Source organism: Ahaetulla prasina, chromosome 5, assembly GCF_028640845.1.
Source record: "Ahaetulla prasina isolate Xishuangbanna chromosome 5, ASM2864084v1, whole genome shotgun sequence".
Lineage (NCBI taxonomy): Eukaryota > Metazoa > Chordata > Lepidosauria > Squamata > Colubridae > Ahaetulla > Ahaetulla prasina.
Window position 1 is genome coordinate 28,793,220 of NC_080543.1, and position 17,823 is coordinate 28,811,042.

Genomic DNA, 17,823 nt, shown 5'->3' on the forward strand with positions numbered 1-17,823 from the left:
CCAGGAGAACACCCAAGTTGCGCACCCTTTCCATCGGGGCCAATGACTTGCCCCCAACAGCCAGCCGCAATTGCAGCTGACTGTACCGGGGTGCCAGCATCCACAGCCACTCCGTCTTGGAGGGACTGAGCTTGAGCCTGTTTCTCCCCATCCAGACCAGTACGGCTTCCAGACATCGGGACAGTACATCGACAGCTTCGTTGGGGTGGCCCGGGGTGAAAAAGTACAGCTGGGTGTCATCAGCGTACAGTTGGTACCTCACCCCAAAACCACTGATGATCTCACCCAACGGCTTCATATAGATGTTGAACAGGAGAGATGAGAGAATCGACCCCTGCGGCATCCCACAAGTGAGGTGCCTCGGGGCCGATCTCTGCCCCCCTGCCAACACTGTCTGTGACCGGTCGGAGAGATAGGAGGAGAACCACCGATAAACGGTGCCTCCCACTCCCAAACTCCCCAACTGGTGCAGCAAGATACCGTGATCGATGGTATCAAAAGCCGCTGAGAGGTCTAATAGGACCAGGGCAGAGGAATAACCCTTGTCCCTGGCCCTCCAGAGATCATCAACCAACGCGACCAAAGCCGTCTCCGTACTGTATCCGGGCCGAAAGCCGGACTGTAACGGGTCTAGATAGACAGTTTCATCCAGGTACTGGGGTAATTGACGTGCCACCACACTCTCTACAACCTTCGCCGCAAAGCGAAGGTTGGAGACCGGACGATAATTACCTAATACAGCTGGGTCCAGGGAAGGCTTCTTGAGGAGACGCCTCACCACCGCCTCTTTCAAGGCGGCAGGGAAGACCCCCTCCAACAAAGAAGCGTTAGTAATCCCCTGGAGCCAGCCTCATGTCACCTCCTGTGTGGCCAGTACCAGCCAGGAGGGGCACGGGTCCAGTAAACATGTGGTGACATTCAATCTCCCCAATAACCTGTCCATGTCCTCGAAAGTCACAGGGTCAAACTCATCCCAAACAGTCTCAACAAGACGGCTCTCCGACCTCTCACCTGGATCCACCCAATTTTGGTCCAAGCCATCCCGAAGCTGAACGATTTTATCGTATAGATAACCACTAAACTCTTCGGCACGTCCCTGTCACAGATCATCTCGCTCCCCTTGTTGAAGAAGAGAGCGGGTGACCGAAACAGGGCAGCTGGGCAGTTATCTGCCGACGCAATGAGGGAGGAGACGTAACAATGTCTCACTTCCCTCAATGCCACTAGGTAGATCCTATTATATGACCTAACTAGTGTCCGATCAGCCTCTGAATGGCTGGACCTCCAGGAACTCTCTAGGCGTCTTCTCCGGCGTTTCATCTCCCTCAGCTCCTCGGAGAACCAAGGAACTGGTTGAGACCTACACCGGGTCAGAGGCCGCAAAGGCACGACACGGTCTAGAGCCCCAGCCGTGGCCAGTTCCCAAGCCGCGACCAGTTCTTCAGCCATGCCGTGAGCCAGACCCTCAGGAAACAGCCCAAGCTCCGTCTGGAACCTCTCCAGGTCCATCAGGTGCCTGGGACGGAACCAACGTATTGGTCCCGTCTCCCTGCAGTGTTGAGTGGTGGTCCGAAAGTCCAGATGGAGAGAGTGATCTGACCATGACAAAGGTTCAATGACTAGATCTCTCAAGTCCAGATCCTTCAACCACTGTCCAGAGATAAAAATCAAGTCCAGCGTGCCTCCCCCCATGTGAGTAGGGCCATCAACTACTAGATAGAGCGTATGCTATGCAATGCATGCATAAAAATCAAAGGCTCTCACTTGCAACCATGTAGAATTTTTGCAAGTCAACTGTCATTGCCATAGTTCAAGGCAGCCTGCTGGGCAACAAAAGATTTACAAATATAGTCAGTCAAAAGATTCATAGATGTCATCCATGAACAGGCTAGTTGAACGGTGGGTGGGAAGAAAATCTGTTAGTCAAGTTTTGACTCCTCAAACAATTACTTTTCTCACTGTTAGGAGTAACTTTCTGGAAAAATGTAAAAACTCTACTGGATTAGACCTATCAAGTGTAATCTCTTGTTTTCATAAAATCTGTTCTTTTTCTTTAAAGTTCTTTAAAACCATCATAGCTAGTTTACTTCTTCTTATACTTGTGTGTTGTTATTTGAAAAGGTGGATGACATTGCAGCAACTCAGGAAGTGGCCATATTAGAGATGGAAAATAACCACGCAATTGCCATTACACAACTTCAGGAAGAATACGAGCACAAAATTCAAGGTAATTCTGCAATCCCAGCAAGCATTTATTCCACCATTTTAGATGGTGATCTCTGAACAATCAATTTGAGTTTGTGGGATGCCTTCCTCAGAAAAGTTCAGGAAATTATACTATATTATACAAATTTGTAAGTGTCAAGCTAAAATTCAGTTATTTTATTTTAATCTCAAGTGCCAGACTAAAATTGGGCTTTGTTGGTCTAATGGTTAAGATACCAGGCTAGAAAGCTGGAGACTGAGTTCAAGTCCCACTTTAATCATGAAAGCCAGTGTTTTGGGGCCAGTCATTCTCTCTCAATCCAACCCTCCTCATATAGTTGTTGTGGGGAAAATAGGAGGAGGAAAGAGTATTATTCATGTTCATTGCCTTGAGTTACTTGTAAATATAATAAAGGCAAGATATAGATAAATACAGAAAATCTCCCTTCTACAGAAAGTCACTAACTAAAGGAATGAAGAAGACGTTATAATTTAGTCAATTGATTGTATCATAAACAAATGACTATAAATAAATGGTCACTCCTATAATTAACCCCAATTTGATCTATGTATTCTGTCTTCTTTGAGATGGACTTTGAAATGAAGTGTGCAGTCTTACTGGTGATAATGCATGTTCGCTCCCTGCAGTTTCTCCTGGCTGCCCCAATACTTTTTAATTTTCAAATAAGGGTCTAATAAGCTTCTGGAGACCACAATTTGCAGCCATCAAGAATGTGTTCAATGTCTTCAGTGGTTGGTGTTCCACAAATGCAGTGTCTTTCTTCAACTGGGACTCCATAAAACCTCCCATGTCTTACCATGGAGCCCATTTGTTGAAACTGATTTCTAAAAACATACTTCTGAGATGTTGCGCCATATAAGATGTCAAATATTTTTATGACTTGGAAGCTGACTTGTGCTGAACCAGTCACTTCAGAGACTTGACAAATTTAAGTGCTGCAATATCATCTTGGGCAGCCACATCAATAACGCTTTTGTTTGAAGGCTTCGTTGGCCTTTAGAACTGATTAGACTGGGAATTGGAAGGAGAATTCATATTGAGAGATGAAATTTGAAAGTTGGGTGGCCCAAGTGTGAGGTTGCCTGTTGTGAAACTGCTCTTCAAAACTCTTTGAGGTTGCTTGTTGTGAAACTGCTTGTCAAAGTTCGGACAGATGCCCTTATCAACTCATGAGTCTCGAGCCAAGTTTTAAAAGAAATCCAGCTATTTATTAGGAGCAACATGTCAGCATCTACTCGAATGAGGTCAACTCTGCCGCAAGTAAATTACGGCTCAACTTTGACCCTGTTTTCCCCCGCTCCTCTTAGTCTGTGTCACAAATCACATTCTCCAATTCCTCACAATCCAGTTTTGGTAATCTGAGATGCAACTGTAGAAGAACGTACGCATGGAATGTGCTCCCGCTTGCTGCCCATGGCAACTCAAGAGCAGACCAAAAATGCTTTGCGAGTTGACACTGCTCTTCTGGATCCAGGAAGAGGATCTTCAGCCAGTAATTGAATACAAACAAAACAGCTTATTGCTGAGGTTGCCCCAGTTGAATTGTTCTATTGATGTATAATCTAAGAGTCTATAATGAATGTACATTGCAACTACCTAGATTTTATTTAAATATGGAGAAAACTTCCAGTTAGTTAAGTCTCTACAATAGTGGAGCAGTGCTTACTAGGATTGTGAGTTCTCCATCTCTGAAGGTTCTTAAAGGTTGGCCAGCCACGTCTCAAGGTTGGCTTGAATTTTGGATTAGATGATTTTTGAGGTTCTTTCCGATTCCACAGTTCTTGGATTCTGAGATTCTATATCAACTTTTGGGATTATAATCATAGAAGCATTTTTATTTGTACCAATATCATGTGTCTTATTTTTTATTTTTTATTTTTTTTTACATTTATATCCCGCCCTTCTCCGAAGACTCAGGGCGGCTTACATTGTGTAAGGCAATAGTCTCATCCTATTTGTATATTTATATACAAAGTCAACTTATTGCCCCCCCCAACAATCTGGGTCCTCATTTTACCTACCTTATAAAGGATGGAAGGCTGAGTCAACCTTGGGCCTGATGGGACTTGAACCTGCAATATTGCAAGCAGTTGCTGTTAATAATAGGCTGCATTAGCCTGTTGCGCCACCAGGCCATTCATTCAAAAAGACATTTTTGTAAAAAGAAAATATTTTGATTTGGCACATCATTATATTACAGTCATTTCTCACCTTGTCCCTCTAAATATTTTGCCTATAATTCCGAAAACTCTTGATCCTTGATCATGCTGATAGGATTTTATTCATTCAAAATGTATGAAGAGCACTAAACTGTCTCTTCCTACCATCAGAAATCCATATTAAACAACTTCACAGTCCAATTCCATTTTTGCACATATTAGTACTGAGTTATTGTCTCAGCAGAGCTTGCTAGGGGAATCATAAAAATCGCTCCAATATCTTTTTGACTAGCAGTTTTATTATGACATAGTTTCCCTAGCAACGGCTTCTACCTGGGGACTTATAATCTATCAAAGTTGGGCAGGATAAAGTTAAAGGCATTGCAAATGTCCCACTAAAATTGGAGAAGCTTTGTATATTCAAGAGAGGCACTGCTTTAGAAATAAATATTTAGCAACAACTCATAAGGTAGAATATTATTACAAGCATTATTGACTTTCATAAGGAATAGAATCCCGATCATTAAATATCAATACTGCTTCTCAATTATGCCATTTTCTAACTCTCATTATTAATTTTTCAAAATATTTTGGTCTATATTAAATGTATTTGACATCTCTGTCGTGAACGTTATTTCTCACCATCCTTTAATAAAGAAAATCCCACTTCTTGTCTAAACTATTAAGCATTTTTGAAATAATTGTAAGAATTAACACGGAGGTTGCTCTTCTCCAGTCATGTGAGATTTGTGCAGTAAGATTGCCCTCTTGTGAGTGAATTTAGCATTGAAACAGGTTTTTATTATTTATGAAGTCACGGGCTTATAGCAATTAGTTGGGCTATTAAATTTTAACACATGGCTTATTAAACCACAAATTACTGAGGGTCAACAATATGTCATCAATATTTAAGAGGAGGGCTTTGTTTCTTTCTTTCTTCACTGTATAGGCTGTCAGCTAAGTTTACAACAGGAAACTTCTAAATTCACTAGAGCAGGGGTCTCCAACCTTGGCAACTTTAAGACTTGTGGACTTCAACTCCCAGAATTTCTCAGCCAGCAAAGGTTGGAGACCCCTGCACTAGATCACAGTAACCGAATCAACAACTATTCAATCCAAATGTTTTTTAAAAAATTAACAATTGCAGTTGTCATTGAAATCATTTTAAAATGCAAAAATTGGGCATGCTCATGAAACATGTATGATTTCTTTTATTTTTTTTAAATCCCCTCTAGAAATGAATTCTGCTCATGAGCAAGAAAAAAGAGAACTTGAAGAAAATTTTGAAAAGTTGCGCTTGTCACTCCAGGTTAGTATTTATATGCTGGTTGAAATTGTTGCTTGTTGTATTATGTGGGTCTCCTGGAAGAGCAAAATTCTTCCAACAGTTCAAAAAACAGCAGCATGAAACAGACCCTAAAGTATCTAAGGAGCGGTTTGTGTCTATTATGATGCCTGCTGGTTTCGCTTTCCACCAGCTATACTTGTCTACTATTTGCCTAATGCTATGAGATTGCACACAGATGATACTTAAGATCCAACAACATAAAGTTTAAAGGCAGCAAGTGAGGAATATGCTGGAAACAATAGAATAGAATAGAATAGAATAGAATAGAATAGAATAGAATAGAATAGAATAGAATAGAATTCTTTATTGGCCAAGTGTGATTGGACACAGAAGATTGTCTTTGGTGCATATGCTCTCAGTGTACATAAAAGGAAAAAAATACATTCATCAAGAACCATAAGATACAACACTTAGTGATAGTCATAGGTAACTAATAAGCAATTAAATCATACTAGGAAACAAATAAAACAATCTAAATCATAAAGATACGAGCAACATGGTTATAGTCATAAGTGGGAGGAGATAGGTAAGAGGAAGGATGAGAAGAATAATAGTAATACAGTCTTAGTAATAATTTGACAGTGTTTTGGGAATTAGTTGTTTAGCAGAGTGATGGCATTCAGGAAAAAGCTGTTCTTGTGTTTAGTTGTTCTGGTGTGCAGTCCCCTATAGCATCACTTTGAGGGTAGAAGTTAAAACAATATATGTCCAGGATGTGAGGGGTCTGTAGATATTTTCACAACTCTTTTTGACTCATGCAGTATATAGGTCCTCAATGGAAGGCAGATTGGTAGCAATTTTTTTTCTGCAATTCTAATTATCTGTTGAAGTCTATGTCTGTCTTGTTTGGTTGTAGAGCCAAACCACAGTTATAGAGGTGCAGATGACAGACTCAATAATTCCTCTGTAGAACTGGATCAGCAACTCCTTGGGAAGTTTGAGCTTTCTGAGTTTTGCAGAAAGAACATTCTTTGTTGTGCTTTTTTGATGATGTTTTTGATGTTAGGTGTTCATTTTAAGCCTTGATATATGATTGAACCTAGAAACTTGAAGGTCTCTACTGTTGATATTGTGTTGTTTAGTATTATAAAAGGTTTCTCCTAAAATCTACCATCATTTCTATGCTTTTGAGTATGTTTAGTTTAAAGCTAGTTGTTCAACCTCCTATCTACATGCAGATTCATTGTTGTCTCAAATGAGACCAATCACTGTTGTATCACCTGAAAACTTCAGTACTTTAACAGAGGGATCTTTTGAGATGCAGTTATTGCCGTACAGAGAGAAGAGAAGTGGAGAGAGCACACAGCCCTGGGTCCCCCCTGTGCTAACTGTAGAGGTATCTGATGTGATTTTGCCTAGCTTCACCTGCTGCTTCCTGTCTGTTAGGACGTTAAAGCACTGTTTATCCTGATTCATTTTTATTAATAACCTGGATTAAGAAGTTGAGGAGATCACATTTGCATAAAACCAGGTATGACTAATACTTTTAGAAGAGAAAAGGGGGATCCCAAAAAAGATCTAGACTATTTAAACAGAAAGAAACTTTAGCAGGAAGAAATAGAAAGTCCTGCAAAAGAAATAGTTACGTTCTGGGATGAATTCACAGGGTACAATCCTGCTCACAATAGTCCTGCTCTATTCTGCTTCATCAATCCAAGTTTGAACTACTATGCCAGTTCTGGACACTACAGTCTAAAACAGACTTAATTGAAGCAAGTTCAGAGAAGGGCTAACAAGACCACAGAAAGAGTGGAAGCCAAACACTATGCAGTATAATTAAAGGAACCTGGAATGCTAAACCTGCAGAAGTAAAGTCTTCAGCTCTCTAAAGCAGGGGTCCCCAACCTTTTGGACCTCAGGGACCACTAAATTCATAATTTTAAATCCCGCGGACCACTAATATGATCTGCCTAATAACTGGCTGGGGTGTGGGTGGCTAGGTGGTCATGTGACTGGGTGGGAGTGGTCAACTCAATGTTATTCACATTGAGGGTTGCTGTTGTGGCTCCAGCCCCTGAACCTGGCCCCATGCCTGAAAGTGACTCCGAGAGTGAGGGGGAAGGGCCGGTAAGGCTTACCTCAGAAGCACCGATTCCTTTGGCCTGGCTCCAGGAGCCAGAACCAGGCCAGTCGGAGAACGTAATGAGGCCAACATCCCCTGATTCTTCCCTTCCTCAGGCTACGCCTTCAGACGCAGCTGATAAGCATACTAATCAAGCCTGGATCGACCCGTACTTCAGAAGATTAGAGAGGTGGCATCATCAAAGAGAAAGGTGGGGCAGGAGCCCCACCCCACAGGATATATAAGGAGCTTTGGAACTGCTCTCAGTTCCATGGGAAGCAAATTAGCTGAACCTTGTCGAAGTGAGCTAAAGTCTTAATCTGTTTGAACTTTTTGGCAGGCAGCTGCGTTTTCTCAGCCAGGACTGATAGGAGCCGTGAACCCACTGGCTGTAGGCCAGCTCGTTACTCCAAAGTGAGGACGGAGACAGAACAGTTGCCTTGATGGCCTCTACTTGCCCATCTGGGCTCCTTAGGGCCCCAACAGGAAGCAGTTGTTGGAGCTAAGCAGCCACAGTGAGAAAGAGTTAGCAAAACAGCTGGCTCAGTTCAAATTGGATCTGACCAAAAAGGAGGCTCAGCAGAAGCACCTCACTGAAGACTACGAGCATAGACTTTCCAAAGGGAAGACTTGCCAGAGTGCAAGGTCAGGTACCAGTGCCTGGAGGCTCACGAGGTGAGATGGTCAGCCAGTTCCAGGCCATGATGCAGTCCCACTGCAATGAGGCCCTCCAGCTCTTTGCCATCAGCGGCAGTTCCCTCTAGCCTTCAACCAAAGCCCCACACCAGGAGGCTGAAGCAGACCCTAAGTTGCAATTTCTGCTCCCCTCCAACCCACACAAAAATACCCCAAAGGGGAAGACTCTCTGCAGCAACACAAACATTCATTGCATGTATCCGGCCATAGTTTGAGGACCCCTGATTTAGTGCAATATAAAAAATGCAAATCATTTTTCTGTGGACCACCAAAATTTTCTCACAGACCACCAGTTGGTAACCATTGCTCTAAAGAGTTATCATTGTAAAGAAAGAACTGGACGACTTCTCTGTCATCCTATAAGGTAGGACCAGAATCAACAGCTTGAAATTACAGGGAAGAGGATTCAGGTCAACCAATAGGTGTCTCAGGAGATGATATGTAGGTCTTCAAACAAGAGGTTAGGTTGTTGTGACCCAGGCCCAAGTAGGTAGTAGTAAATGCAATAAGTTCAAAAACAAACAAATTTTATTAGAACAGCTGAGAATTAACTCATTCTCAGCGTCTTCCAAGCTAAATCAAAGCAAATTCTTCATAACACAATTCTTCAGTCTTATCATCAACCTTGATCTAATTAGGCAAACTGCCAAAGGCTTTTCTTGGCAAAAATTCAAAGCAGAAGACGCTGACAAGAAATAAATGCAGCAAGACAATGTTGTTTTCCGACAAAGAACCTGAACGCCGTTTCTGGTCTTTTAAGCCTTATGGGAGGGGCCAATCATCTCTTGGCCCTACTCCTGAGTTGTCCTCTTTGCTTTAGCTGCTCTTGCCTTCTGGCAGCTCTTCTCATATGTGCATTAGGAAGAGGCTCCTTCTGTTCCTCTGACTCACTACTGTCAGCCTCTGGAGGCTCCAGAGTCCGCACATCACTCCCCGATGGCCTTGGCCCCATCTCTGCTTCTGACTCAGAGTCCTCATCCGGGCCTTCCCCAGCCTCCAAGACTGGCCCATGTTCTTCCTCAGCCTCATCGCTGTCCAACTCCGTTGCCAGCTCCGCAGGCTGCTGGCGGACCACAACATAAGTAACCATCTGTCCAGAATGCTTTGGTGAAAGAGGAGATAGGATTAGATGACCTCTGAAGTCATTTCCAGCTCTGTGACTTTGACAAAACCTGTTAAGAGTGCTTTGTCTATATATTCATGATATCGGAACTGGCAATGACTTGCTTGGAGCCATAATGCACAGCTTGATGAAAATGTCAGTCCCTTTGTGAAACAGGCCAATTTCATGCTTGGAGGCAATAAAAATGAAATTGAAAAAGGAACTGCTAATATAATACTGCCCTTATACAATTCTGTGATAAGACCACACTTGCGCTATTTGCTCAGTAATGATTTATAGTGACTTCCAGCTATCACCAGGATGATAAAACTGTAACAAAGGCAGGCTTTATATCATTACAACCCTGGCTGGCTGATGCTTGAAGACACTATAAATTACTAGTGAGGAAGTGTCCTTGGAGTACTCTGTACTGTTTTTGTTATCATGACTGAAAAAGGATATCACAGAGCTAGGAAAGGGCTAGCAAAATGGTCAGATGGCTGGAACAGCTCCCTTGCAAGCAAATATTATATGAAGCCTGCACTAGCCTGATCTAGCCAGGCTCTTCTGGGTTTCTGATGAATGTTGGAATCAAGCACATCTAAAGGTAAAGGTGTCCCCGGTCCAATCGTTTCCGACTCTAAGGAACAGTGCTCATCTCCATTTCTTAACCAAGGAAGCCAGTGTTGTCTGAAGACATTTCCATGATCACGTGGAGAGCATGACTATACATTGAGGTCAGTGATGGGATTCAGCCAGTTCGCACCACTTCGGGAAAACCGGTTGTTAACTTTCTGAGCAGTTTGGTGAACTGGTGGTTGGAAGAAATCATTAGGGCAGAGAACCGGTTCTTAAATTATTTGAATCCCATCACTGATTGAGGTACACTGAATGCTGTTACTTTCCCACCGAAGTGGTACCTGTTTATCTACTCATATTTGCATGGTTTTGCCTGCATGGTTTTGCCTGGTAGGTGGGCAGGAGCTGAGGTGAGTAACGAGAACTCAACCCTTCATGCCGTGCTCAGGGCTCAAACTTTTCCAGCTGACAAGCTCAGAGTCTTTATCCACTGAGCCATCACGCTTCCTCAAGCACATATACCAAAGACCCATATGTAAATTATCAGTTGTTGATTTATACATTACCTTTGTTCAGTGGGTTGCAAAGTCAGATTTCAAAAGGTTGCATTAAAACCAAATTGAAATCATCCTAAATACCACAATATAAGAGGTAGAGGGAAGGACAAATGACTAAGCTTATGTTGTGACAAAATTTTAAAAGCTTACGTATTCGAGCTTGCTGTTGCAAAACAAATAAGATGCTTGCAATGTTCTGTCACAAAACACATTTTGGCATTACTGTATCACAATTAGGAACAGAGTCATGGCTATTATTACTAAGGAACCAACATTTTCAAATACTGTATTCAGTGTAACATTCTTCCATGAATGAATAATAGGAAAAAAAGAAATGAAGATTATGCTTTTTTCATGTATTGGCAATATTCACATGCCCCCATGGATTATTTTATCTATGGTTTATTCAAGAAGCCACAGTTGCTGTATTAACATACTAAAACCCATTCTCCTTTATTGGTAAAATCTAAACATTATGATTTGCCTTAAAAGTAACCCAAGAGGTATACTAGGCTGGGTGGGAAGCATTTTCTGTGTTTTTGAAGGGTGACATTGGTAACTTGATACTTATTGCAACTCTGGCTTAGGATGATGTGGCAGCATAGACAATTGTCATTTCTAATACAACACAGATCTGCAGAAAGATTAAAACTTCCAACTTCATGACAAGGACAAAGAGTCACTGGTGGGCTCAACTGCTATGAATTCCCCAAAAGCAAAGCAAAAAAAATTTTTTTTAACTCTTGAATAGACAGGAGGAAAATAAGACACTTGCTTAAGCTTATGCATATGACATTCTCACACAATACATGCACACATTGTATCTTCTTCTTGTGTATTCATCTAGTTGTATAAAAAATATTTGTGCTTGGGATCTTAAACATTATCAGACTTAAATACTTTCTCCTTAAAAGAGAGGCTAAGCTAGAACGTCTAAAAGATCTGAGGCAGGAGGCAGAATGCATCCCAAGTTCTTGCAAGCTTGGAAATGGACAAATGCCAGCTCCAGTGCGCTGCAACATTTGAAAGACAAGGCTAGTTTTACTATAGCTCGAAATGTCCTGCAGCTGAGCTTAAAACAAGTTGACTTAGTTACTGAACACGGGTAACAATTTTAAGTTCACAGAGATTCAAAGCTGGCGTAGAGGCCACGTTTGGAAGTGTGCAAGGGCCTACAAAGAGGGAAAGCAGGAAAACCATTCCTCCTTGTCCCGTACCTTCTATCTAAAATGGAACTTGATCATGCAGGCCACAAGAGAAGTTATATACCAGAGAAGTAAGATTTACCGATGGAAAAAATGGAGAAATAACGGAGGAAGTACCTGTGCTGTTTCTGTGGCTCAGTCACTTCCCTCCTCCTCTCCTTTCAATTAAGGAAGGGATGTTTTATGTAATCAAAATGGGGAAGGAAAATGGCCATAAAGCTCAGGCTCATTGCCCTGGGGAGAAGACCCTTTTCCTGGTCCTTTTCTCTTCTTTCTCCTCTCCCATTAATTGCTGGAACCAATAGGACGCTTCCTCAACATTAATTAGTAGCTCATGTCTGACAGATTTGCCTTGAGGCTCTATGCTCTATCCTTGGGTTTTACTTAAAACAATTACTTTTTGTTTCAGAAGAACTATCTAAAATGTTTGCTCAGAGGTGAATTAGATCATCACTGAGAAATGGTTGTGTTTAATATCATTTACAGGACCAGGTAGATACTCTCACTTTTCAAAGCCAGTCTCTAAAGGACAAGGCAAAACGATTTGAAGAGGCATTGAAGAAAAACACTGAAGAACAACTAGAGGTATTCAATATGTGTTTTATCTAAAGATACACTGCTATACTGTATATATACTGATCCAGATTAAAGGACCTATTGATTGAAGCCTAGCCTCAATGTCAATGAATAAAGTTACAGAAATCTATGTTTTGAAGAAGTTTTGAATACTCTACCGTAACAACTCAAGATGTTTTAAAGCATCTTCCTTGCAGCCTAAACTACACTAGATCCCTTAGGAAACCCATCTCTAAACCAGGAAATGCTGTTTTCCTCTTCAAAATGCTGTTAGCCATAGCATGCATGTGCAAGACCAAAAAAACTTGTACTTTCAAATGGAAATATTTGAAGCTCAGGGTTGACATGGTCCCTGGTGCTCTCTGAGCTCAGTTGTTTTCCTGCAGATATTTCATTACCCAAACTAGGTAACATCGTCAGTGACATCATCAGCAAGTCTGTAAGAAACCTCTGCACGAAAACAACCAAGCTCAGAGAACACCAAGGACATCTCATTTCTACTTACCTTCACTTTTCTTCCTTAAAAAGTAAGTCTCTCTTTCAGTGCCTAAGTCACCCACTTTAATTAAGTACAGCTATCAGAGAGGCAGATAACGATTAGAAAGACTTTTATCTTTGTGCCTTGCTTCTGTTCCTCATAGAACATGGAGGGTGATATAACATTGTTTGTATGGCCAGAGTGGAAATAAATCCACTCACTCAAGTTCTTTTTGTCTGGGAATTAATCGATTCATTTAAACCTGTCTCTTAAGCCAAATATTGGGGGAAAGAAGCTACAGTATTAAGAGAGGTAACAATTGATCCTTAATGGGCCTCTGGTGGCTCAGACTGCTAAGACAGTCTGTTATTAACACAGCTGCTTGCAATTACTGCAGGTTCAAGTCCCACCAGGCCCAAGGTTGACTCAGCCTTCCATCCTTTATAAGGTAGGTAAAATGAGGACCCAGATTGTTGGGGGCAATAAGTTGACTTTGTATTTTTTTTGTTTGTTTTACATTTATATCCCGCCCTTCTCCGAAGACTCAGGGCGGCTTACAGTGTGTAAGGCAATAGTCTCATTCTATTTGTATATTTACAAAGTCAACTTATTGCCCCCCCCCAACAATCTGGGACCTCATTTTACCTACCTTATAAAGGATGGAAGGCTGAGTCAACCTTGGACCTGGTGGGACTAGAACCTGCAGTAATTGCAGGCAGCTGTGTTTTAATAACAGGCTTCTTACAGCCTGAGCCACACCGCGGCTCAGGCTGTAAGGCTTAATTATATGTAATTAAATTACATATAATTTGTATATTATATAATATACAAATGGATGAAGACTATTGCTTAACATAGTGTAAGCCGCCCTGAGTCTTTGGAGAAGGGCGGGATATAAATGCAAATTAAAAAAAAAACTTTCTCTTTCTCTATAAAACAGCAAACCCCCAAAGCCTAAAGATATGACTTCCTCATCTGAGAGTTCAGAGGGACTAGGAATCTGCAAATAAAATTAGACTTCTTTCAGAGTCAATGGCCCTTCAATGGCTTTTTTTTTTAGTGTTGTTGGGGGTAATCTTCAATGCTGCTCATGGAGAGCATGTGGTGAGAGGTCAGGGGTGAAATTCAGCATGTTCTGACAGGTTCTGGCGAACCGACAGCGGAAATCTTGAGTAGTTTGGAGAACCGGCAAATACCACCTCTGGCTGGCCCGAGAGTGGGGTGGGAATGGAGATTTTGCAGTATCCTTCCCCTGCCACGCTCACCAAGCTACACCCACCAAGCGACACCATGCCCACCAAGCCAAATCCATAGAACCGGTAGTAAAAAAAATTAAATTTCACCACTGTGAGAGGTTGTTGGTCCAGTGGGCTGTCTGATATTGACATAAGAAGCTAGCTAAATAATTGTATCATTTCAATCTAGCTTTTGGATCATGTTTGTGATTGGGTAGGATTGCTTTGTTCTTCCATCACTTTCTCGGCTTTCCGTTTCTTTCTGGTGGACAGACTCAAAACCTTCACTTTCGTCTCTCTTATGCTGGTGGAAATTTATGCCTCTAGGCTGGCTGGCTTTGTCAACACAAATAGGAGTTGCCCTCAGCTCCTAGCACTCTCAATCTGGGTTTAAAGCTGAGCAGTTACATACATTTATAAATTCTGCATGAAAGAGGCAAATTTAAGTCTATCACCAGGGAATAGCTGGTGGCCAGATTAATAGTTAAGAATGCTAGCCCAAATATTTGCTAGTTTTAAAAAAAACCCAGCCTATGAAGGTTATTTTTCTATATAGCCTAGCAATCACTATGGCTCTGTATCTCACGGTATTTCTGCCAAGTAAATAATGAATATAGAGTATTGCCAACAAGACACATAATTAAGTCTGTTCAGAATTGGCCAGGCTTTACAAATGTCTTCTGCCTAGCTGGCACCCCACTGAAGTTATGGATAAAGCCAAGCCTGCCTGCAACTCCAATCCCCTGGTACCCCACATATCCCAGTAATAAAAAGCAGCAAATCTGCATAACCCTATGGGCATTCTTAATTGTCATGCGAAACCTAGACCACCTGAGAGGCAAACTGAAAAACAAGGAGTTAGTTTTTAAACCGTTTTTCAATATTTTCAAATTGAAATAAATAGGACTTTTTTTTTTGTATTGGTTCAACAAACTTCTTTATATGTTTTTTTTTTTGCTGGACAAAATGAAGATTTGCTGCGCTGTCCTTTCCTCATTCTCAATTCCATCTTAATCAGGAAAATATTTCAGAAAATTATTATGCTGAAATCTTTGAAGCTGTAAGACTGCAACTTTTAGAATTAACGTCTACGATCCCTGCTGTTTTCGTTCCATCTTGTCAAAATATGAAGCAGGTGCAAGCATAGCTTCCCTTCATAGCTTCTGAATGATTTTTTCCCCTGATTAAACCTCAGAGAAGCTTCAGTCAGTTCAGCTGCATCAACCAGCATTATCCTGTTTACTTTAATCAATTTGTATTCCAATTGCCAATTTAATTAAACCAGGACCGATTCCTGCTAGTTCAGCTTATATTATTTTTATACTACTGAGCAAAAGGAGCCTCTGTCCTGGGTGATACAACAGGGCTGTTTCTCATATCATTCTTCATTCTTTTAGGTTGCCCTGGCTCCATATCAGCATTTAGAAGAAGATATGAAGAGCCTAAAGCAGATTCTGGAGATGAAGAATGTACTCATTCATCAACAAGAAAAGAGGATCATGGAGTTAGAAAGGCTGGTGAGGTCTCATTTGCTGCTATTTCTGATTGCTTATGAAAAACTTAAAGAGTGATTAAAAAGCAAAGATTAGTATGTTGTTACTTCTCTATCAGAACAATCTTGCCCAATTAGATACTTACAGATGCTCTCACCATTTCCAATCAGTGTGTTTTGGATTTTTTTTTTTAATAACTTCACTCACATTCTCTTTCCCTAGCAAAAATTGTTTCCAAGGACAACCTTTGATCAGCAGCTAATATAGAATTGCTAGTGACCAGTTCTTAGAAATTTTTGTCTGTCTTGACTGCATTTTACATGTGGTTGCAGTAATCCTAATTTCCTAATTATTAGATTCCAGGGGTGAATGTTTGTGTGGTTTAATTCAGATCTTGGTGGAAATGACTTGCGGGATAACTTTTATATCATAATATTTTGGAGAAAGTCTCCAGTACAAATTGCTTGGATTTAGAGGCATCCGTAGAATTTCTCAGAATAACAAAACTCTATGCAAAGCTGGTTGAGGAACTCTGGGAGTTGAAGTCCACAAGTCTTAAAGTTGCTAAGGTTGGAGACTCCTGCTATGCAGGATTTCCCCCTTATTGACATGCATGCTTGGTTACAATATTTTTGTAGAAAAACTCAGGGTTGCATCAGATTGTCAAAATATTTTCATCATTTTCCCAGTCCCACCTCTCACAGACACCCTTGCTTGTGGTAAATATAACAGCCTGCCTATCTCTTTAGGCAGAAAAGAACTTAATTCTAGAAGAAAAAATTCAAGTACTACAACAACAAAACGAAGACCTCAAAGTCAGGATTGATAACAACACTGTGGTGACAAGGTCAGTTTAAATATTTTTTACAGAGCAAGAGAATAAAGGCAACTATCAGCGGATTTAATTACTGTATGTCTTTTTTATGTTTACTTTGCTGCTGTTGCCCAAGAAATCAGAGTACTGGAAGAATATGCACATTATTCTATACATTGAGAGTTCATATGCCGTGCTGCTTAGGGCTGCTATTGTATATGCATTCAGCAGGAATTATTTACAAATAGTTACAAAGGTATCAATCTCACATGTGTTTGGTCATAGTTTTTTGCCCATTGGTAAATGCACTGAAAATACACATTTAGCTTGCATATTTTCTGTAAAATTTGCATTTTTGTACATTTTCTATGTATGTGTATTGCTTGAACTAGACAGCATTCTGATCCATGGAGGGGTGCAACATATGTGAATGGAAAACATTCATTTAAAAAAAATGGAGACAAAATAAATTTCTACAGCATCGCAAGTAAACATTTACAGGATTGTACTCTACAAGACTGAACTGTGAATCAAAGATTGCTTGATTCAAATTACAACATCCATGAATTCTTTGAGTGCTGATTTGACCATAGTGACATTTCATAAATTCACTTCCCAGTGGTGAGTGATAATACATGAATCAGAAATGCCTTGCTGAAGTGGGCTGTTGACCTTTGCTTATCTTTATGTAGTCACGTGATGTAAAACGTCATTGTCCATTGTTGCACCAACATTAAGGGTGCTTGTCTAACCACGTTGTTCCTTCCTTGAGTCTTTGGCAGAAAATTTCATCAACTTTTTCCTTTGAAGGAGTAGAAGCAAAAAAAGTTGCAAAATAAACAAGAGTTTAAAAAAAATATGAATAATCCTAGTTATGAAACAAAATGCAGGTGAGCGGTTTGTTGTAAGAAACAAACAGCTTCAAGAATCACGTATACATTTATTAGGGCACAAACTTCCTTATTTATTAGCTAGACAGTAATAGCTGTGCTATTTGAAATAGGTGTTTCAAAATCTGTATACTGGAGCAGGAGTCTCCAACCTTAGCAACTTTAAGACTTGTGGAGTCTTCAACTCCCAGAATTGAAGTCCACAAGCAAAGCTGGCTGAGGAACTCTGGGAGTTGAAATCCACAAGTCTTAAAGTTGCCAAGGTTGGAGACCCCTGTACTGGAGTACATCTAAACTCCTTAACGTAGATGCATATTTGTAAGTGTCAGTCACACAGCTGCTTAAAAATCTTTCCCCCAATTTTCTGTATATTCTGTACAATATTCTGTATAGATCTGGCAA

General features: G+C 40.9%; 1 protein-coding gene across 2 annotated transcripts in view; it reads left to right on the forward strand.

The window, feature by feature from the left end:
• The window catches only part of MTUS2 (microtubule associated scaffold protein 2), a 251,168-nt gene that overhangs the window by 232,034 nt on the left and 1,311 nt on the right, over positions 1-17,823 (forward strand). For both annotated transcript variants that reach the window (XM_058186536.1, XM_058186538.1), the window contains 5 exons: positions 2,122-2,227; positions 5,622-5,695; positions 12,422-12,520; positions 15,622-15,741; positions 16,467-16,564. In XM_058186536.1, coding sequence (XP_058042519.1) covers positions 2,122-2,227; positions 5,622-5,695; positions 12,422-12,520; positions 15,622-15,741; positions 16,467-16,564 — 497 coding nt within the window. The remainder of the gene's footprint in view (positions 1-2,121; positions 2,228-5,621; positions 5,696-12,421; positions 12,521-15,621; positions 15,742-16,466; positions 16,565-17,823) is intronic.